Source organism: Centropristis striata, chromosome 6, assembly GCF_030273125.1.
Source record: "Centropristis striata isolate RG_2023a ecotype Rhode Island chromosome 6, C.striata_1.0, whole genome shotgun sequence".
NCBI classification, from domain to species: domain Eukaryota; kingdom Metazoa; phylum Chordata; class Actinopteri; order Perciformes; family Serranidae; genus Centropristis; species Centropristis striata.
Genome location: NC_081522.1, coordinates 30919020 through 30941691, shown reverse-complemented (window position 1 = coordinate 30941691; position 22672 = coordinate 30919020). Strand labels below are relative to the sequence as shown.

Sequence of the window (22672 nt, the reverse complement as noted above, 5' to 3'; positions counted from 1 at the left end):
ACAGGGTTTGTACTGTTCATCCAATCTTAACTTACCTCTGTTACATATTGTTTCAACTCCTCTGATTTTCTCTCAGGGACTTGGCATTAGCAGTAGCAGCTCTGTCCTTCAACCAGTGGTTTACCAAGATCTACTGCAAAGAACTGAAACTGGTAAACTCTCTGAAAAAACTGTGAATGGGTTGAGTCCAGGCTTGTAATTCCACACATTATGTTTTTACAGTCCAAGCTAAAGAAAAAAAATCAATTGGGTATCTTCTAAACTTACTCTTTAGGACAAAATTCTCTCTTTGCCTTTTACCAGACAGTGTTTCTTGTTGAGCTGAGGAATGGTGACACAAGGAGGTATATAGATATTTAAAAACATATACTTCAAGATACAAACCTAAAGGTATTTTTTGAAGTGAGGGTCTGTTTACACGACAACGCTCTCAGGTGAAAAGACAAAATATTTTATCAGATGTGCCTCTCGTTTAGATGGAGACGGCGTTTTTTGGGGCTTAAAAACGGAAAAAAAATTAAACCACTCTCCAGAGTGGAAATCTTAAAAATGCTCCACCGTTGCGTTTCCGTCTAAAGTGTTGAAAACGTGTTAGCTGATCTCTGATCTCGTCCCGTACAGGTTTTTACGTAACATCCATGTGCAGTCCAGGCAAACAACAACAAACATGTCGGACTATTTCCATCAGACAGACTTTCAAGTTGCCCTGGTTGTAGTATATAACGCTGCGCACTTATACTAGTGTGATGAGACTAGAGCAGTGATATGTATGGGCGGCCAGAAGTCTATGTGAGTTGCATGAACGTGAACGTGCAGGTAAACAATGTTGTGAATCAACAATAACAGTCTTCTGACCCAACATGGGATATACTGCGTGCATATATGTATAAGCTACCCGGTCACTAGTGAAGGGACAATGAAGGTTTATGAACCATTTGCTTTGTTTTTTGACCCCACTAGATGGTGTTCTCGGCTTTAAAAAAAGAGTGTGTTTTAAGCCCTTTATTGAACAAAGATCACTATCTAGTGGGCTCTGTAAATAAAGCAAATGGTTCATAAATCGTCATTGTTCCTTCACTACCGGTCACCATAAGATCATAACACTGGCAGCTCCAGGAGTCATTTCAGCAGTTAAGCAGGATTATTCGTGATAATATAACAGAGCAGAGAAGGCGCATTAATTACATCAGGCAATTTTTTCTATTTCTATTTCTATTCTATTTCGCGCTGCTGGGAAGAGAAGTAGGAGAGAAGAGAATTGTCTTGGTGGTGTTGTGTGGCAGTGCTTCACAGTACCACCTAGCCACCTGGCGTGCATACTACATTTAATTTCACAGACTTTTTGCATCACCGTATGCACACAGATTTCCCCCTAAAGACGCTCGTCTAAACGCGGAATAAAAAGTGAGAACGCAACGCCACTTTTGCGTTTTCTATCCAGATCGTCTCCATCTAAACAGGTCCTAAGACCAATTTACTATATGTGTCACATTGCACAGCCCTTGGGAGTACAACATCAGCGCAAATTGATGGAGTTAATTTCTTCCAAAGCCAGACATAGTTGTTTATGACTCCCTGTTTCTTTGTTTCTTCAGTCAGTAGACATCCAGCAGCAGCTGACTTTCCTGCTGTCCAGATCTTCCAATCTTGAGGATCTCTCACTGGAGGCCAGTGGACTCAAGCTGTGAGTGTGTGTGTGTGTGTGTGTGTGTGTGTGTGTGTGTGTGTGTGTGTGTGTGTGAGAGAGTGTGTACATTGATGTGGGTATATAGCAAGTCATCAAACTGTCATTCCCTCATTTGGAAGGAGACAAATTCAAATGCATCACAGAGTTTTTGAGGGAAAAACAACTCAAGAAAAATCTAAACTATGTCACATCTAAATCCAAGCAGGCTATTTCTAATTCTAATTTAAAGTCTAGTTTGCAGGGATTGATTTACAAGTCACCTTGTTTTTCTGCTGCAGGGACTTTGCAATGAAAATGGCAGCTGCCCTGAGGGAGAACCCCTCCTCTGCCCTGCAATCCATCAACCTCTCAGGCAATCCAATCGAAGACAAAGGTGGGCTTTTCATATATCAAACCTGAAGGGGATGAGCACCATATTCCAATAAAGAGAGGGATCGAAGAGTTATTAAGCCATGTTTCATCTCGAGCCAGGTGGACAATTTTACTGCCTCCCCTTGTGAAGTGTTGTCAGTAGGTCCTTGTGGCCTCAAATAGCCAATTGTGTCAATTTTCTCGATACAACATCAGGAGGATTCAAGATCAGGAACCCTTGCAGATGACCCAGAACACTGCAGTGGTTCTGGTCTTCAACCAGCCCAAGCTAGACTCATCTCCTCTGTAGTGGAACAAACTCTATCCGATCTGTTGGGTCCCTCTCAATCATAAGAAGAGACTAAAGACTCAGCTCTTTACTGAACACCTTCATACATAATCAACATGGATAATGGGGAATTAATTTTAAAAATATATTAAAAAACAAAACAAAATCTTTTTTGCTCTAATTGCACTATCCTTGTACACTACCTGACAGCAACTTCATCCTATGGGACTAAAACGTAACCAATGGCACTTACTCCTGTGTTGTCTTCTGACTAGATAATTTTACCTGAAGGGGCAGGGACTTAACTTCCCTCAACCAATAGTAGCTCAGTCTAAACAAAATGACATGTCATTGACCTATAGTTCCAACAATTAGAAAATTGTGACGAAAATACAATACTCCAGGGCTTAATTCTCAACCTGGTTACATCAACATATACAATGTATATACAGTCATCTTGTTCATTTTAATGCCTGGTACAACAACAAAAAATAGCTCATAAGAGTTTAATTTAAGAGCTAATATCTAGCCATTCTCCATGGTTTTCTTGACAATACCCAAAATCATTATCAAGAAAACCAGGAAAATGTCTAGATATCAGCTCTTAAATCAAACTCTTATGAGCTATTTTGTTGTTGTTATCATTATATTTGTCCAAAACAAATATACCTTTAGTTGTACCAGGCATTAAAATGAGCAAGAAATTGAAGAAAACAATGGGTGGTCTAATATTTTTTCCATGACTGTATATGTGTTTTGTTTTAATTCCTAGGTGTCATAGCTCTCATTCAGGAGTTGGGGAATCTGGCTGAAGGACTCAAGCACCTTTCCCTGTCCCGGGTATCAATGACTGCTAGAGGTACACACACACACACACACACACACACACACACACACACACACACACACAATACAACTAAGCCACTTTGGTCTTTTAATTATAGTAGTTTCATAGACCAGGGGATGGACCTGGTTCTCCATCATGATTCTTTTTCTCAGAATAAATAATGGCAGAAAAGGCTGTGATTTTTAGAATCTGGAGCCCATAACCAACAATGTCATTTAAAACTAAATGCAATTCATTCACTAAAATGTCTTTACATCCAGTGATCCATTGTTTGATCTATCCATTCACAGGTCTTGGTTATCTGGGTCAGGTGTTATCCTCCACTCAGCTGTTTTCAGCATCTCTGACCCACCTCGACCTGTCTGGTAACACTGGGAGCCTGGTTACTGAAGAGGCCACGGTACACTGTGTGTGTGTGTGTGTGTGTGTGTGTGTGTGTGTGTCTGTTTCATATCAAATGATGCTAATTGAAGGCCGATAGTTTTAAATCAAAGAATGTACATTTTGGTACGACACATACTGATAATGCTGGTGAATCTTAAACACACTTTAAATTTGCACGCTCTGCAGCAAACCATGCCTAAACATCTTAAACATAACTACACTGTATTCATGTACATAATGTGTGTGTGTGTGTGTGTGTGTGTGTCTCGCAGTTCCTCTTCAAGTACCTGTCCAGTACTAACTCTCTGTCTCATCTGGACCTCAGTGATACCAGCTGCCCTCTGGACACGGTCAGTTAGAGACACTCCTCAAAGGCTAAAGATCAATGGTTTTAACCTGGAGGAATAACAGTCAAAGACATAAAGACTTTGATAAATAAATAAAGTAAAGCCTTGTGTCACACAGTAATTACAATGTGTTTAGAAAACTCAGCAAAACTGTTGTACAGACTTTTATATGTGGTGTAATGTGCTATGTCACTGTTGTTAATTGAATTATATGTGTGCTTGTCATTCTGTATGTAACACTCATTGTTCGTTGCTTGCAGCTATTTGTGTCCCTGTCTGCTGGATGTTGTTACAAACTGGAGTACCTGAACCTGGCCAGGAATCATTTCAGCCACAGGTCAGCTCCTCATTCTGATTTTTAGCTGTAAAACCTGTAATCTTGGCATTCTCTCTGCGTTATTGAGACACATAAAACAGTATTACTGCACTAATAGATTATTTACTGCTGCACAACTATCATGAATCATGTGTCATCACAATACTAATCCATTTCTGTTATTTGTGTGTGTGTGTGTGTGTGTGTGTGTGTGTGTGTAGGAAGGTGCGGGAGGTGACCAGGAGCATTCGAGAGTTCTTCAGTCAGAGCTGTGAGCTCAAATATGTCGGCCTTTCTGCAACAAAGCTACCTCCACAAGCCCTCAGGTGTGGTAACTCCCAATGTGAAAATTTGCTCTAGACAATGAATGACTCAAAGTCCAAAGCAGTGGCGTAAATATTGACAGTGCAACCAGTGCAGCTGCAAGGAGGCCCAGACACCATCAGGGGCCCATGAAGGAATTAAAAAAAGCAGCTGTCCAGAATTGCCACAGGCCCCTGTTTTTGTGAATGGAATAGCTCAGGCGGGTTGGTAAGGTAACACTTTGTGATGGTATGGGAGGAGGAAATTATCATTTGTCCAATCACCTTGATACCTGTCAGGCATGATGAGTCCCATTAGCTCCTTTCATAGTGCGATCCCGCAAATGTCCCACTGTATTGCCAGAAAGAGCAGTGCTTTTTGCCTTAGGGCGTTGATAGTGATCCCGTGAAGGCGTGATATTCGTGCCCTTTCATAGAGGAGACGATAGTGACGTGTGACAGAGCAGCAGCAGTGCTGCACAGTAGCACAGTGCTAATATGCTGCACAGTTAGCTCTGTAGCAGTACAGTGTGTATGTGCTGCAGCAGTATGTGTTCAGTTAACGACCTCCGTTTGTTTATAACAAGCACCGGACACTCTGTGCACAGTTAGCGATGCCGGTTTGTTTACAATAAGTAGCGGACGCTGCCCCCAGTTAGCAACTGCGCCGGTGGCCGCAGTGAACAGTGATTCAATGATTGTCGGACCAAGTGGGAGGTGTGACTTCAAATATTCCACCTTGCTGGGATGGCCGATTCATAGTGGTCCCACTTCCAACAGTCCCGACAATTTTTCGCGTTCATAGTGGAGGCGAGACGTTACAGAGATGTAAATGTCCTGGCATGAAATGGCACTATGAAAGGGGCTAATGACGTGACGTGAGTTGTTTCTCCTTTCAGCAAGAAAAAAAAAAGCAAGTGGATGAAACTTGACGAGAAAAGGTAGCATCATCATTTTTTGGCAAGCCCAAACAAAAAAGTGGCACGAAAAAGAGGAAAGATAGAAAGAAAGCAGGATGAGGATAAAGCTAAAATGACCAAATTAGACAATTTTATTACTCAAACTCAAACCACCATGGAACTGCTTTCCTCTTTCTGAATCTCAAGGCCTCAAGGATTCTTGCAAAGATTTTCATTCAAGCTCTCAGCATCATGACTTTCCATTATCGCTATTTTTTCTTCAATTATTTTCTCAAACTTATCCTAATCTGCCTTTTCATGCCAATTCTGTTTCCTCTAAGACAACTTCTGCCACTTGACCATTTACACCCTTTTACACTTTTTAATTGTGGATATTAAAGTCTCTACAGAATATTCTGTGCCTTTACCCACTGGCAGCTCTGTCAGAAATGGACTTTTATCCTGTTTTCATCCAGTTTGAAGCAATACTTGTACGACACAACCTTTAAATTCTGGTTGATTTGAACTATACTGGATTTTAGTAAACAGATATGGATTTTAATTTGTTGTAAAGAACTGTTCTCAGCAGTGAAAATACTCTGTGCCCAGCAGAAAAACAATGTAAGTCTGTTTCATTCAGTGTTTTTGCTCTTTCTTGTCTGGGACAGGGAGAATGAAGGGGTTAATCCTTGTGTGTTCCTCAAACAAGGTTTTAAATGGATAATTTTTAAATCTTTTACAATCTTATTACTTTGTGCTCCATGACCCTGTGTCTTACTTTTTTGTTTGCCGACTTATCTTCCTAGCCAGCTAGCTACCTGTTTTTGGTTACATGTGCTGCAGAAAAGTAGCATAACATGTAGAGGTAGCTAACATTAGCCAGCATTGTGTTACATATGTAAAGGAGATCTTTATGGAAACTTTCAAAGATCACTGGCTTTGTGGCAAGGTGAGGGGTTATTGTTAATGCTCATGAAGTGACTAATTAGGTGTCCCCACTTATGCTATTCTATTACCTGAGTTACTACCATAGACATAGACTTATTGAGCATCTGTGATATCACTAAGTTTAGGTTCACAACTGACTGGTTGACATACTTAATATTGTGTTAAACATGTTATAATGAGTGCAACTAAAACTATTAATAAACTATTAATTATAATTTATTGGTTTGTTAATGGTAAAGTAACTATAAACTTACATTAATGTACCATCTATTTGCCATTTATAAATTATTAAGTTAGTTAAACATTAATAAAAATATGTAAATACCATTCTAAATGGCCTATATACGGTTTATAAATGATGATTAAACATTAATAAAATATCTCTTTACCATTTATAAATGATGGTTATTGTTACCATATGTTTTTGTTTTGTAACTAGGTTATTACTACAAGGTCTGGCCACCAACACACGTCTCTTTGGGCTGGAGCTGGACCTCAGCAGCTGTGAGGTACTGAACACACACACTTCCAAAAAAAAATTGTTTTGTTTGCAAAGATGAGTAGCAGAAGATAAACAAATTATTATATGCCTGTGTGTGTGTGTGTGTGTGTGTGTGTGTGTGTGTGTAGCTACGTTCAGCAGGGGCCCAAGTGATACAGGAGCACATCTCTGAAGCTACAGCTCTCAGAAGTCTGGATATCTCTGACAATGGTACGCAAAAGTTCAAAAGTGCGATCACTTGTTTTGTGATCTTACAGTTTTTTCTCAGTTGCTTTGGTATATATTTTTTGAGCAGAATGAAATCCTAAAAAATCTTTATGATCAGAGCTCAGAGATGGATCTGAGGAACCTTCAATTGGCAAGCATTTATGGTCAAAAGGTGTAGCATGTAAAAATAAAATAAAAATTAAATTTATTTTTTATGTTAAATCTCGACCTGTAAAGTAACTAAAGCTGTCAGCTAAATGTCGTGGAGTAAAAGTACAATATTTGCCTCTAAATGTAGTGAAGTAGAAGTATAAAGTTACATAAAATTGAAATATTCAAGTAAAGTTCAAGTACCTCATAACAGTACTTAAGTACAGTACTCAAGTAAATGTACTTTCCACCACCGGTTGTAAAACACTTCTTTTCTGTATCACAAGAACAAACAGTCAAAGTGGAAATGTGAATCATGTCCAGTCTCTCCCACACACAGTAATGTGTAACTTTGTACTGTTGAAAGTGATACGTGCCACACAGAAAAGTGCAAGCCTTTTGCATTTTCAATCATTGTCATCAAATCCTATGCTGTTATATTGGCAACATGGCTCAGCATTTTAATGGTCTTGTCTGTGAACATTCTGATGCCACTGACAAGTTAAGTGACATAAATATTAGCTTTAGAGAAAAGAACTAAGGTTTTTGAGCAAGTTACAGGCTTTCTGTAGGTAATCCACTGTGCTCTGCTTCAAGAAATGCACTCACTGTTCTGCAAATGTTAAGGATGTTTGAAACAAAGCAACTGAGGAAAAACTGTAACATAATCATTGAACTGTCTGTGTTACATCTTGTCTCCCCCGTCCTCTTTCTGCCTTTAGGTTTTGAGAACGATATGGTGACTCTGGTCCTGTCTGTTGGTCGATGTCACTCTCTCCGACACATCGCACTGGGAGGAAACTTTGCCATGAAGTCCAGGTCTGGGGAACATAATGTAAACCTTTTACTCTGCCACCAAATCTTCTTCTGACGTCATTAGATGGATGTCTGGAGTCATAGTTGCCATAGTGAAACAATCAAGAGTTTAACCCTCCTCTTTTGTTTGCGGGTCAAATTGACCCATTTCAAAGTTAAAAAAAAATTAAAAATAGTTAAAAGTATTTTTTCATAAAAAGAAGAAATGTAGTAATGTAAAATTTAAAAAAATCTATGTCATGTAAAATTGTATTTTATATGTAGGTCTTTCCAATGAATTTTCTTGGTTTTAAATGTGCCCTTCCCTTTCTGCGTACCAGGGCTCTCACTGACGTTCTTCATCGTATTGCTCAGCTCATTCAGGACGAAGAATGTGTAAGTGACATTTCATTAAATTCACTCTCAGTCAGTAATATCGCTCCAACACCCCACACCTATGTCATTGCATACACACTGTATTCATGTGTGTGTGTGTGTGTGTGTGTGTGTGTGTGTGCAGCCCTTGCAATCCCTGTCGGTGTGTGACTCCAAGCTGAAGACGGGGATGCGCATCCTGCTGAGCGCTCTGGGCGGACACACTGCTCTGGCTGAAGTGGACATCAGTGGAAACAACATGGGAGACACTGGAGCCAAAATGCTGGCCAAAGCCCTGACAAGCAACACCAGACTAAGGTACACACACACACACACACACTAGCCAAGGTGTTAAACACACAAGCAGTGGTGGAAAGTAACTAAGTACATTTACTCAAGTACTGTAATTTAGTGTTGTTTTGAGGTACTTGTACTTTACTTGAGTATTTCCATTTTATGTAACTTTATACTTCTACTCCATTACATTTAGAGTCAAATATTGTACTTTTTACTCCACTGCATTTTGCTGACAGCTTTAGTTACATTTCAGGTAGAGATTTAACATAAAAAACCTAATCAATGTAAAATGATTAGACATTTTTTTAATTAAACCTCATAAGAGTATGTTAAGTGGTTAAAATAAGCACTATCTTTACAAAATTAAAGCGCTCACATAAAAGCATCAATACAAATTATGTAATAATATATTTAGAATATATAAAACATTCTGAGTGGGGTCATTCTGCATAACGAGTACTTCTACTTTTGATACTTTAAGTACATTTTGATGTTGATACTTTTGTACTTTTATTTCAGTAAGTTTTGAATGCAGGACTTTTACTTGTAGTGGAGTCATTTCTCAGTGTGGTATTAGTACTTTTACTGAAGTAAGGGATCTGAATACGCACAGGTCCATGGATAACATCTATTTTCCACTGCACACAACACAAAACCAATTCTCAATCTCATTTTATAGCATTTTGGCATCATCATGCAAATTGTTCCACTTTATGTCAATCCACTGTTAGCCACTAGATGTCATCATTACATTACTTGAAACTATCATTCAGTACTTGAATCTCTCCAAGAATATTTCTATTTTATGTCTCTCTCTCTCTCTCTCTCTCTCTCTCTTAAAGGACTCTAACTTGGGACAGAAACAATGTAACTGCCAGAGGTCTCCAGGATGTTGCTGATGCCTTGGAGAGGTCATTCATACATACAATCACACACCCCTCCTCCTGTTTAAATTCACCAGTGAGAGTTACCTTTCAGGATATAAAGTCCTGAAAGATGTTTTTTTTCTGTGCATAAGATTTAAAAAAGACTTTGGGACTCCATAGCCTGCAAAGTCCAGGTCCCCCCTATACACTTAGAGGGGTAATTTACTTACTTACAATCTAAAGTTGAACAACACCAAGAGTCTCAGCCATAATAGCAACTCTGTGCGTCATAGACTGTATAAAGAATGGACAACGCGTCTCCCACTGTAGGGCAGTGAAGCCAAAATATCCCAGATACAGGCGCTGCTTCCTTGTGCTGGTGACATCACTGGAGCCAGAGTCTGTGCAGTGGTGAGAAGGAGTGGAGCTGCAGTATCGAGCTCCTGCTCAAACACCTGCACGGCCAATTGCAACTCAATTACAGCTGACAATCTTGATGTTACAGCCTTCTTTTATACGATTAAAGAAAATACTAAAACCAAATTAAAACGCATGGTGGATTCACCCATTTCAGATTAAGCAGGTGTGAGTTTTGAAAGATGTGTTCTATGTTGTGCAGGAACTTCACTCTGCAACAGGTGTCTGGTTTGGCTGATATCACACAGAGTTACCGCGGCAACCCTGACCGAACAAAAGAGGCTGTGCACAAGGTCAGTGTGTGTGTGTGTGTGTGTGTCTGTGTTTAGCAGTTTATAAGTGTCAGGGGAAATATGACTGTAGGAGCTATTTCATTAGTTTGATTATTACTATTATTGTTTATTTTGTATTTATTTGTGTGTAGACTAGTGGCACGAAGCACCAGAACAAACAGGTATTGGGCATTGATAAAGGTAGCAGGTGGTAGTGACACGTAATGCACCAGAAGGGACACAGTTTTTTACCAGAGCAAAGAGAGGCAACATGAAATGTTTGTTTGCTTTGAACTGTAAATTAAATGAACCAAAATGTGAATCTTTGCCTGGACAATGGACTTCTTTTTGCCAAAGTACATCCGAATTGAACTGGTGCATCAGTGGCCTTTTGTGCAAGTTTTAAAATTGAAAGAACTGTCTTACAAAAAGCCACTACAATGACCTAAAACCCACACAAATTATTTAAATTTTGAATTGGTTCAATCAACTAATTTAATTTGTCACATGGATTCACACAAGGTCCATGACTCGACAAAATATTTAAAAAGATGAATGATGTACTGTATATACCACATGTAATAAGATAAGATAAGAACGGATAAGATATTCCTTTATTGCTCCCATCCAGTGTGGGGTCGGGGTACGGGGTTAAAATGTTTTGTTTTTCAGCTTACACGTGTAACATTCAGTTTGCACTGTGTGTGTGTGTGTGTGTGTGTGTGTGTGTGTGTGTGCAGATTCAGCGGTGTCTAGACAGAAACAATCAAAGACAGTCTGAAAGAGTGGAACTTCAGCAAGCATTTAGTGTCCAACAGTCTGAGAAGGTAAGAAATAAAATATAAATATAATAGATATAACATGTGTTGTTTACTCTAATATACTGTATTAAAAGATAAATGTGTTAAAATACAGCTTCACAGAGGCACGTTGTAGTATTCGTTCGCTTTACAATAACTAATCAGTCACACTGAATCCTATCACATGGTGGTTTAATAAAAAATACTATATTGGCCCTTTACAGTAATTTGTGCCTCGGTCTGTATGCTCTGTCTGTCTCGTTTGTCCTTCATTTTAGCAGGTCCAGCGTTTGTGCCAGCAGCTGGAGGACAGCCTTCGACGTTTGAACCACTGCAACATTCAGGAAGTTCAGGACGACGTCCTGACAGCGTACGAGGTGCTGCACAATGCCAAGGAGTCCTTCAAGGTACAGGCCACTCAGATGAGTTTGGAACAGTGGTGGAAGAAGTATTCAGATCCCTTACTTAAGTAAAAGTACTAATACCACACTGTGAAAATACTCCACTACAAGTAAAAGTCCTTCATTCAAAACTTACTGAAGTAAAAGTACAAAAGTATCAGCATCAAAATGTACTTAAGGTATCAAAAGTAAAAGTACTCCTTCAGACTAACTGAATTTCCCCTCGGGCATAAATAAAGTAATTTTGATTTGATTTTTGATTTGATTTGTTATAGGCAATTAAACACATACAGTATATATATCTCTATACATATACATGCATCTGCCCTGTCTAAGTAATGAGATAAATATAAGAACAAGTCGACTTAATATTCCATACGCGTTTCCTTATCATCTTTCCATATCATTTTGATCCGAAAAAAAAAAAAAAAAAAGCTTTAATTTACTGTTGTCAAGGTAGGGCTAATTTTAACTACTTATTATACTTTTTATATCGTTTAATTAATATATTTTTAAAATGTATTATGTTTTTATGTTAAGTCTCGACCTGAAAAGTAACTAAAGCTGTCAGCTAAATGTAGTGGAGTAAAAAGTACAACATTTGCCTCAAAATGTAATGACGTCGAAGCTACACTAAATGGGACTACTCAAGTAAAGTACAACTACCTCAAAATTCTACTTAAGTGCAGTACTTGAGTAAATGTACTTAGTTACATTCCACCACTGGTTTGGAAAACCTCTATGAATTATGTAATTGTATACACAACCAGGCTTTGCCAGATACTGGTGTGGCTGGATGTCAGCTATCTGTTAAATAAAAGTGCATTTTTAAATATGGTACCGGTATTATAACAGTATATTACTTGTGACTCTCCCTGCAGCTGCTTCCTTGTCTGTATGAGGCAGGCAGGACGTGTACCTCTGATGGAAACTTGGTGAACCACATCCTCACTGACGCCACTACTGCCCTCACTAATGAATTCAACAGAAGCATACAGGTAATACACCCACTGTTCACCTTATAACACAGGCCACTATTTTTGATTGGGTATGAAGGTGGATTAACATCTCAAGGAACTAAGCCTCCTTGCCTTGCATAGTTTGTCGAGTTGTCAACTAAACCAGGGGTCGGCAACCTTAACCAACAAAAGAGCCATTGTTGGCCAAAAAATTAGAAAAAATCTCAGAATGGAGCCACAATTTTTTTTTTTTTTTTTGCCTTACAACGAAGATAAAACGGCCTTAATTGAAGCCTTATTAGCCTACCAACATTACTAATAGTTCACAATGAGCAGTTATTAAGATGGTTTTGTCAGAATGCAGTGAGGATACAAGTGCAAATAAGAGGCAAGACTCCTGAGAAATATCTCAGGAAAGCTATCCTGGTGAGGGAAACTCAAAACTAGACTTGAAATTGGCTAAATTTAGAGGTTAAGGCGTCAGGCCGCAGACTTTCAAAAGCTAGGATGCACATTTAAGTTGACTAAAATGTTTTTTAAAAATGTTTTAGTGCTGTTTATAAACCACATTTTTACAATTGAAGAATACAAATTGATTCTGGCATACATCAGTGATAAATTAAAATTATAATGTAAAAAAAAAAGTTTGAAAAGTATGAAAGTCACAAATTTATGAAATTTAAATCGGCAAATCTAGGAGAAAATAATCACAGATTTATGAGATTAAAAGTGGCAAATCAAGGAAAAAAAGGGAGCCGCTGTAGATGGCCTGAAGAGCCACATGTGGATCCGGAGCCGCAGGTTGCCTACCTCTGGACTAAACCATCAACCCCATCAGGTTTAACTTGATGAGGAGGGTGGGTGGACACCCAGCAGGACAAAAAAACAAGACCTGTCAAAGGGCGGATGAGCTCATCAAGAGTCAACGGCCATCCACATCTGGAGAGGAGATGGACACCACCAGCTGATCTTGTCTATTGAAACACTTATGATGATTACACCAGACAAACACATACCGGATCGGTCATGGCCCGGGTTAACAACGACCACGTCCTCCACTGCATCGCAGGATGGAATCGAAATATGACACCGTAGAATGCAACAAGAACTGCAGAAGATCGATCAAAATGAAAAGAACTGGTGAAAAATATCATAGTGCATCTACGGCCACTTGGCTACTGATTAATATTTTAGAAGTGCATTACAGAAGGCGATTAATTTCCTGGTATAATCATTTGTCTCCAAGACAAAAGGTGCCAACAGGAAGTTGGCAAAACAGTAACTCTTTTATATCTCTGCCATTGTTTGCACACAGTAGGTACTTTATGTGGTTTGTATTTTCCAGGGAATATTTTTTGACAAAGCATCAGGTGGACAGATTTTAATGTTCTAGTAAGAGTTGAATGTGAATACTATTTTTGCTTTAAAATATCATGAAAATTTGTCTCACGTGGGGTGAAATTTATCAAAGCATGCACAGAAAACATTATGAATTTATGTACGACATAGACTTAGCGTCGAAAAAATCAAATCTTTATTTATAATTCAAATTTACACACACCTGTCTGCACTGAGCAATGTAAATCTCACTTTAGTTGCATCAGTCTGCTCAAGCATGAATAGGCTAATTTATAGTCAAACTTTATTTATAGAGCACATTTAAAAACAACCTCAGTTGACCAAAGTGCTGTACAGTTATTAAAATACAATACAAATCATACAATAATATAATATATAATAATAAATAAAAACAATGAAAATAATAAAATACTAAAAACAATAAAATAGTAAAAAAAAAATCAATCTAAAAGAGTTAGACCTGAGTTAGAGTTAAAAAAAGAAAATAAAACTGGACTGAACGCCAAGGAGAATAAATAGGTTTTAAAAAATGGTTTAAGGTTTTTATTTATATAAAGAAATGCCCCCAAATCTTCAGATTTGGCCAACAGCAACCCTTAAGAAAAACATTGCAGACAATTATCTGACGCACTGTTAAGTATGGTTCAACTAAAGTAAAATTATTAATTCAAGATAAGTGAAGGGGGGAAAAAAAGAAGAAGACAAGGTTTGAAACAAAACTGAGACTGTTTAACCATGAGGTCATAAGCAACCTGCTCTATAATTGAGGCACTTAAAAAGAACAAATGTTTCATCTGAACAGACAAAGATGGCTGGCTAAGTAAACTTAATTCTGTCTCTAAATCAGTTTACCTGTGATAACATCTGATTATATATGAAGTTCATGGTTTATGTACCAATAAATGAGAATCTTTCAACTATTTTCACAACATCAGTGGTGAGTTACACCTCAATATTCAGGTTAGGTCCTGAGTGATTCTCTGAAATAACAGAAAGAGAGGAGACTTTCTTGCTGGTCTCCATCTTGACATAACAATACTCAGCCTTGGCCACTCTCCAGTCCCACTCTGTGTGTTCCAGGAGTTGGCTCAAGGCCTGATCAGGTGTGCAGAGGCAGCGTGTCCCCGGGTGGTCCAGCGGGCCAGTGTGTGTGAGTGTCTGTCAGAGTGTGTGTCCAAAAGAGGCAGACAAACACACACGTTCCTGAGAAGCACTCTGGTGGAGAACACAGGGCAGATCATCAGCAACAGACTGAGGTACTAACATTCATTTATCCAATCCAATCCACTTCATTTGTATCGCACATTTAAACAACAAAAACGTCTCCAAAGTGCTGTACATAGAATCAACAATAAAACAAACATTTCCATATACCAATCAGCAATAAAATAATAAGTGTATAAATCTAAAATGATGCTATAAATAAAACAATACAATCAAACAGATAAACATAGTAAAATAAATAAAAAACGTAGTTAAAAGTAGTAAAATAAATAAAATAAATAAAAGACACAGAGGACCACAAAACTCACGCAAAGTTAAAAAGCCAAGGAATAAAAATGTTTAATGTAAAAAGTTTATGTAGGACAGTGTTATTTCAGCTTGTTAAATAAACCTTATTAAGACTGTATAATCAACTTAGATTAGACTGACGGTCACTGATAAAAAGACTGTAAATAAGAGCACAGTATGCAGGTTGTCTTCAGCAGAAACTGCAAAAGTTTCGATGGTTGAACCAGGAGCTATGCTCTATATATCAATAGAGTCACTTGACATCACTGCACAATCAGGATTAGGGAAGCTGATCATTGATCAATTACGTGAATTGATTATTAATTACAGTTGAAGTTCCTGAAAAAGCTTCAAACTGAAATAGTGGGCCTTCTGTGGTTTAGAAACTACACTGGAAATGTGTTGCATATATTTAGTTCACCTCATTTACACAGAAGGACTAAAAAATCAAGTAAACATAATGCTGTCCAATACAAGATAATAATTAACGAATGTTTAGCAGCAGTTAGACTTGTAGATGTTTTTCGACCAGCAACCTTCAGTCACAGTCATTGCGTCTCTGGAGACATCACAGGTTCAGGCAGATGGACGGACGGACAGACAGACAGAAAAAAAACAAAGAAAGAAATAAAGAGACAGACAGACAGACAGACAGACAGACAGAAAAAAAGAAAGAAAAAAAGAGACAGACAGACAGAAAAAAAGAAGGAAAGAAAGAAAGAAAGAGACTGACAGACAGACAGACAGACAGACAGACAGACAGAGAGACAAAGTGCTCTAAATCATGTTGGGACTGCAGTTAATGTGTTTAAGTCCTGATAAGAAATGTATATGTCATACTAAAGCACTACCAAATCTATATTGAACATCCAAATATATATATTATTACTGCAAATAACTGATAAATTAAAAACTTTAGCCTTTACTGTGCTGAAGTTAAATGTATGAATCTGTTTTTCCTTTCTTCCATCCAGTGAACTGAGACAAACACTGAGTGTCTCTTTGGCTGAAAGCATCATGCAGCAGCTACTACAGGATCTGACCATGGCACAGAACAAAATGGTGAATAACTGTATTATTTTTATATTATAAATGGCACACAAGAATATCTCCTTAAATGTTGTACTGTTAACACAATGTTGCACTCAATTTTAATAATGTTTCCTTTATTTACTGTATAGGATTCCCTTGTCAAAGAAAATTCATGCATTGCTCTGAAAAACAACATCCCAGAACTTCGAGTGGATGAGAGCGACTTCCCAACTGATGATGTAAGACACACATTTACCTGTTTATTCATTATTTTATTCATTTATGTGTTGGTTTATCCATGTGTTTGTTCTTGTCTCCATCACCAGTATAGTCCAGCATTTTGGAGAAACAGTTTCCACTCCAAGAGTCTGAGGCCTGCTCCTTCAATTAAGAGTAAGATACAACCACCAGTACTACGTGATTCATTCATATCCTTTTTTTTTTAGTTCTTTTTTTTTGGTTTCTACCAACTCCTGAGGGAAATATCTCTCTTTAACTGCTAAATGCTTCACTGTTTTCACCTGCTGGTCTCTAACTGTGTCTGTCTGCTGTTTGATGCTGAGCAGGTAGAATCAGTGGTGGAAGAAGTATTCAGATCCCTTACTTCATTAAAAGTACTAATACCATACTGTGAAATTACTCCACTACAAGTAAAAGTACTACATTCAAAACTTGCTGAAGTAAAAGTATAAAAGTGTTACCATCAAAATGTACTAGAATCAAAAGTAAAAGTACTCATTATGCAGAATGGACCCATTCAGGTTGTTTTATGTATTTCAAATATATTATAGAATTTTACAATATTATTATTGACGCATTTATGTAAGCAGTGTTTTAATTGTCTCAAGGTAGAGCTCATTTTAACTACTTCATATACTTTCATGAGGTTTAATTTTTTTAAAAAGGAAATGTTTTTCATGTTAAATCTTGACCTAAAAGTACAATATTTGCCTCGAAATGTAGTAGAGTATAAGTATAAAGTTACATAAAATGAACCTCAAAATTGCACTTAAGTACAGTACTTGAGTAAATGTACTGAGTTACATTCCACCACTGGTCTCAAGGCAAACTTTTTTTTTCCAAAGGAGTACATGTGCTCCTAAATGAATATATTTAAGTTAAACAAACAAATTGTAAAATAATCACCATGATAATGATAGGATAAGATTTGGATTCAAGCTTAGATATCTAATAGAATTGCATTTGATATTACAACTTTAGTAATGTTAAAAGATCAAACATTATACGAACATGACTTTCTGGTCAATGCTTTAGTTACTTTAGTTTAGTTTTTTTGCAAGAAATAATTATGCAGGATTCTTAATCTGCAATACCGGGCCATATTGATGGCATTAAAATAAAGGCTTTATCAAAGGAAATTGAGTGTGTTTTCAGCCCTTTGTTGAACAAAGAGCACCATCTAGTGGGCTCCCTAAATAAAGCAAATGGTTAAAGAAGCTTCATTGTCCCTTCACTACCTAGGACCGTGAGCTTATTTAAATTTAACAAAATTGCGCCCTTGGACTTATTCACATTTGACAAACAATGAAATAACTTTATAGAAGGTGTGTAATATTGTGAAATATTAAATGAGTCATGTTATGTTATATTTCTAATGTGATGGTATTATATAGTTAAAGTACAATGAAGCTTCATGAACCATTTGCTTTATTTTTTACCCCACTAGATGGCGCTCTTGATTTAAAAAAAAGGCTTTAGAAATGGTAATTGAGTGTGTTTTCCGCCCTTTGTTCAACAAAGAGCGCCATCTAGTGGGCTCCGTAAATAAAGCAAATGGTTAATGAAGCGTCGTTGTCCCTTCACTAGTATTATAAATTTAAATTTATACTCCCACTACAGCGATCCAGTATGACATCTGAGCTCAGGTCTAAATCTTTACCTATCATTAATAATTTATTTCATCTTGTCCCATTTATTATAACTGTATTCCTCATGTGTGCTGTGCCATGCTGAACCACTCTGTGTCAGACACATAGCACTGTTGGCTAATTGGAGCATGGCCCGTTTACTTTCACACCAGTGACTTTCACCCTGGGAGAGATGAGATGGGGAGAAGTTGGAGGAGGGGATGATCAGAGGAGGAAGGGGGGATTTGGGGCGCTTCAGCTCACATACCCCAACCCCCCCGGCTCCTTTTGTTTGATTGGAGGATAGCTTTAAAACAACAACAAAAAAGGTTGTTCACCATAATATGTTAAATGTGTTCCTGTATATTGTGTCAAGAATTGGGTAAATGTTTTTTCTTTACACAGAATCTAGTCATCAATTTGCATTTTAAGGTATCTTCAATATTTAGACCCTGTAACTGAAAGATTACTAATGTTGCTTAAACTACTATATTCTACCTTGTTATGTGTGACAGGCTGATAACTGTGTTCCTGTGTGCAGTACAGTGTGACTGCAGCATCCATCTGCTGCTCCTCTTCCTCTCTGCTCCCTCTCTGCATGTTCATGCTTAACTGATTATTTCTCTCTCTCTGCTCTCTCTTTTGTAGCCCCCTCTGTCCTTGCCTATTCTCTCCTCCCCCTCTATCCTAGTCTCTTGACACCCCCCTCTTCTCCTTTTTTTCCCATTTTCTTCTCCCTCCGTGTCTTTCCAATACAGCTCTGCCTGCCCTTGATATACAAACAGTACATTTGTGCAAAAAAAATCATGTTTACTGCGTGGGCTGGATTCCCCATCTTTCCCTCCCTTCCTTCCTCCCTCCATCCTTCTCTCTTTCATCGTGCATCTCCTCTTTACTCTCAGGTCTCCTGGATGCAGACTGGGAGCAGCAGAACAGGGACAGAGAACACGAGAGAGAGAGGGGTAGAGGTACTGGAGAGGAAGGAGGAGGAGGAGGAGGAGGAAGGTGTGGCCTCCCTTGGTTGTCGACAGCAACCCCCATGTCAGTCAGGTTTGCAAGCCCCTCCCCTTCCCCGTCCCCCTCCCCCCCAGGACTGAGGGGGAGGAGGCGGAGGGAGGGGGAGGTGGTGGCAGTGGATGCTGCTGCAGCAATATCAGGAGCGAGAGGAGCATCGTTCATTCCTCCTCCCAGTCTCCCCCTCCTTTACTCCGTCTCTGCTCAAGCTGCAAAAGAGGAGGCTGCCGGCCGCGGAGGCTCACCCAGACGACAGGCTCCCTTCCCCGGCTGTGGCCCCAGCCCAGGCCCCCTCCCCGGCTCTGGATCCCCCGCTTCTTCCATGGAGCCTCTACCCACCCAGGGACAGACTCTAAGGCACTACACCGCCTCCCGACCACGGCCACGACGCACACACACACAGCCGCCCTCCTCCAGGCCTCAGGTAGGAACACATACCCATAAACACATAACCAATGACCACACACACACACACAGACACAATATTTGACTGAGCAAGCAGAAATAAAACAGCATTTGCATTTTTTTTTAACTACACACAGTAATACATGCGCATACAAAATATGCTTTTTAACGACATATGTGCTCAGTGTAAGGAGAGATGGATGAAGGATGCTAGAGGGAAGGGATGAAGTAGGGAGCTAATTGCACGACTACAGAGGGATCCCAGAGGAGAAAACGATGGAAATGGAGGAAATGGAAACAACATGATACAAAAAAAAGGAAAGCAGAGAGAGAGAGAGGAGGAGAGGGGAGGAATGGAGGGATAAATGGGTATACTGCTCAGATTATTGGGATCCTCATGTTAATGCAGCAAAATATCAACATTACATCTATCTATCTATCTATCTATCTATCTATCTATCTATCTATCTATCTATCTATCTATCTATCTATCTATCTATCTAGCTATCTACACATATACACATCTACACATCTGCATATCTATCTATTGCCATCTTGCTTTCATCATTTCTATGATGCTGTAGTAATAATGGTAGCCATCTTTATCTTTGCATTCTCTTGCTCGATATAGTCATGCTCAGTGTGTGTGTGTGTGTGTGTGTGTGTGTGCGTGTGTGTGTGTGTGTGTGTGTGTGTGAAAAAGAGAGAGAGGATAGGCACATGCATTTTGGGAGTGGTGTTCCCTGGGTTGTTCCCAGTGCTGATTTCTCTCTCTCCTCCTCTCTCTCTCAGTCACTCCTGGGAATGCTTTCACTAACTCAATTATTCATGTTTTCACATTAATGGGGGTCTCGCTCTCTATGCTTTTCACTGTGTAAATGGAAAAGGAGGATTCCTCTTTATCAGTGGTGACCTTGTGTGTGTAAATTGCATCGTGTGTGTAATTACTCTTTTTTTTTAAGACACACATTTGCTGTTCTGTAGGTGTCAATCTAAGGTGATGTTGTTTTTCACAAACACAATCACACGTTGTTTTTGATTTGATATGAGAAATCACTAAAGTAGTTAATGTACAGTATGGCAGTATGTCAGTAAGTGATGAGGGAGTTTGGGTCCTCAGTGGTTAGATTTAATTTAAGCAAGCGAGTGGTTTACGTGATTTTGCTCCAGCTAAGGGGAAGAGTGTCTAAAATCACTGTGATTCACAGCCTCAAGTTGCCCCTTACTGCTTTTAGAAAATGGTTGCTACATATACCTAGCAGTGTCTCATACTAAGTAAACACACATCAACCAAAAATGCAATCATTTATTGATAACAAATATTCATTCATCTGCCAAGCGATGTAGTTATTTCGTGACTTTTAGTGGAGTGGTTGCCAAGCAACACATATACGCAGTGAAAAGCATGCAATCAGGCTAGTCAGGCAGTAGTTGGTGTTGATTGTCTTGGTGCTGGCTGCTTCACAAATCTGTGGCAATATGAAGCCAAGGAAGTTTACCCCATGGTCTCTTTATTATTATTATTATTATTATTATTATTATTATTATTATTATTACTAGGTCAAAAAAGCGGTGGAATGTAACAAGTACATTTACTCAAGTACTGCACTTAAGTACAATTTTGAGGTACTTGTACTTTACTTGAGTATTTCCATTTTATGTAACTTTATACTTCTACGTCACTACATTTTGAGGTGAATATTGTACTTTTTACTCCACTACATTTAGCTTACAGCTTTAGTTACTTTTCAGGTTGAGATTTAACATAAAAACATGATCAATTTAGTGTGATTAGACTAACCCTAACCCTAACCCTAACCCTTTTTTAATTAAACCCTGTAACAGTATAAAATGAGCCCTACCTTGAGAAAATAAAAATCAATAAAAAAAAAAAATTAAAAAAAACATATTTTGAATATATAAAACAATCTGAGTGAGGCCATTCTACATAACGAGTACTTTTACTTTTGACACTTTAAGTACATTTTGATGGTGATACTTTTGTACTTAAGTTTTGACTTCAGGACTTTTACTTGTAGTGAAGTAATTTCACAATGTTGTATAGGTACTTTTACTTGAGTAAGGGATCTGGGTACTTCTTACACCACTGGTCAAAAGATAGGGCTAAGATAAGGCTGTCAATGTGCTCAATTGTGGCAAAACTGTTGGAGTGATAACCAGCGTTGGTGTCTTTAATGTGATTTCTAGGCAATTAAATGTTTATCTGTTGTGGTCCCAGTAATATTTGTTGCTACTGATGAAGTGGATTAGCGGTGCGATCAACAGGCAAACATGCTATCAGCTGTCTGTTACGCCTATAGAATTATAATTATGAAAAGAGGGGATGTGTCCATTCAAAACAAAATAGCAGAATGGGCAGCCTTTTATGTGTACCAATGCCATTGAAGAGTCATGGATCGCCATGGGAATTGCTTTTGTGCACTAGCTGTTACTTACTTTTCTGCTGCACCTTTCTATTGGTAAGTCATCCAGTTCTATTCCTTAAGGCAAAATTATGTCGAATTATTTTTTTTTGCATTTTTAAACACATTTAGTTCCATAGTGCAATTCACTTCTGCACCGCCGTTGTAAATATTAACACGGTAAAAACTAGCAAGTCAACAACTTTGCTAACAGGTGCATTACCATAAGACATAGCAAGCCAGCGAATATTACTCACTTAAAAACCTCCTCTGTGGTCTCTTCTCCTCTGCTATAATGTCTGCTGAAACGGTTTCATTGTCCAGCCAATGGGGAAGCTCCAACTCGACCGTCATCACTCACTTTGACCAATGGTGTAACTCAGTGAGTAGGCCCTTTCATTGTGTGGTCCCGCAAATGGCCCGCTATAATGCCAAAAAAGATCTGTGTCTGCTTTTCACCTTAGGGCGTTCAGTGATCACGTGAAGGCGTTATATTCAGGTTGAGTCATAGTGCAGTCCGGCATTGTGGAACGAGGTGGAGGAGACGATAGTGACGTGAAACAGAGCAGCAACAGTGCTGCGCAGTAGCACAGTGCTAACAGGCTACACAGTTAGCTCTGTAGCAGTACAGTGTGTATGTGCTGCAGC

The 22672-nt window shown here is 38.6% G+C and overlaps 1 protein-coding gene across 1 annotated transcript in view; it reads left to right on the top strand.

Moving 5' to 3' along the window:
- carmil2 (capping protein regulator and myosin 1 linker 2) overlaps window positions 1-22672 on the top strand; it is a 49221-nt gene that overhangs the window by 4901 nt on the left and 21648 nt on the right. The window contains exons 8-30 of the mRNA XM_059334943.1: window positions 77-152; window positions 1596-1684; window positions 1966-2060; window positions 3100-3186; window positions 3465-3574; window positions 3831-3908; window positions 4166-4242; window positions 4443-4547; window positions 6810-6879; window positions 7001-7082; window positions 7952-8048; window positions 8366-8420; window positions 8545-8717; window positions 9539-9607; window positions 10182-10272; window positions 10992-11078; window positions 11330-11458; window positions 12334-12450; window positions 14851-15026; window positions 16257-16344; window positions 16464-16553; window positions 16641-16707; window positions 19085-19620. Coding sequence (XP_059190926.1) covers window positions 77-152; window positions 1596-1684; window positions 1966-2060; window positions 3100-3186; window positions 3465-3574; window positions 3831-3908; window positions 4166-4242; window positions 4443-4547; window positions 6810-6879; window positions 7001-7082; window positions 7952-8048; window positions 8366-8420; window positions 8545-8717; window positions 9539-9607; window positions 10182-10272; window positions 10992-11078; window positions 11330-11458; window positions 12334-12450; window positions 14851-15026; window positions 16257-16344; window positions 16464-16553; window positions 16641-16707; window positions 19085-19620 — 2644 coding nt within the window. The remainder of the gene's footprint in view (window positions 1-76; window positions 153-1595; window positions 1685-1965; window positions 2061-3099; window positions 3187-3464; window positions 3575-3830; window positions 3909-4165; window positions 4243-4442; window positions 4548-6809; window positions 6880-7000; window positions 7083-7951; window positions 8049-8365; window positions 8421-8544; window positions 8718-9538; window positions 9608-10181; window positions 10273-10991; window positions 11079-11329; window positions 11459-12333; window positions 12451-14850; window positions 15027-16256; window positions 16345-16463; window positions 16554-16640; window positions 16708-19084; window positions 19621-22672) is intronic.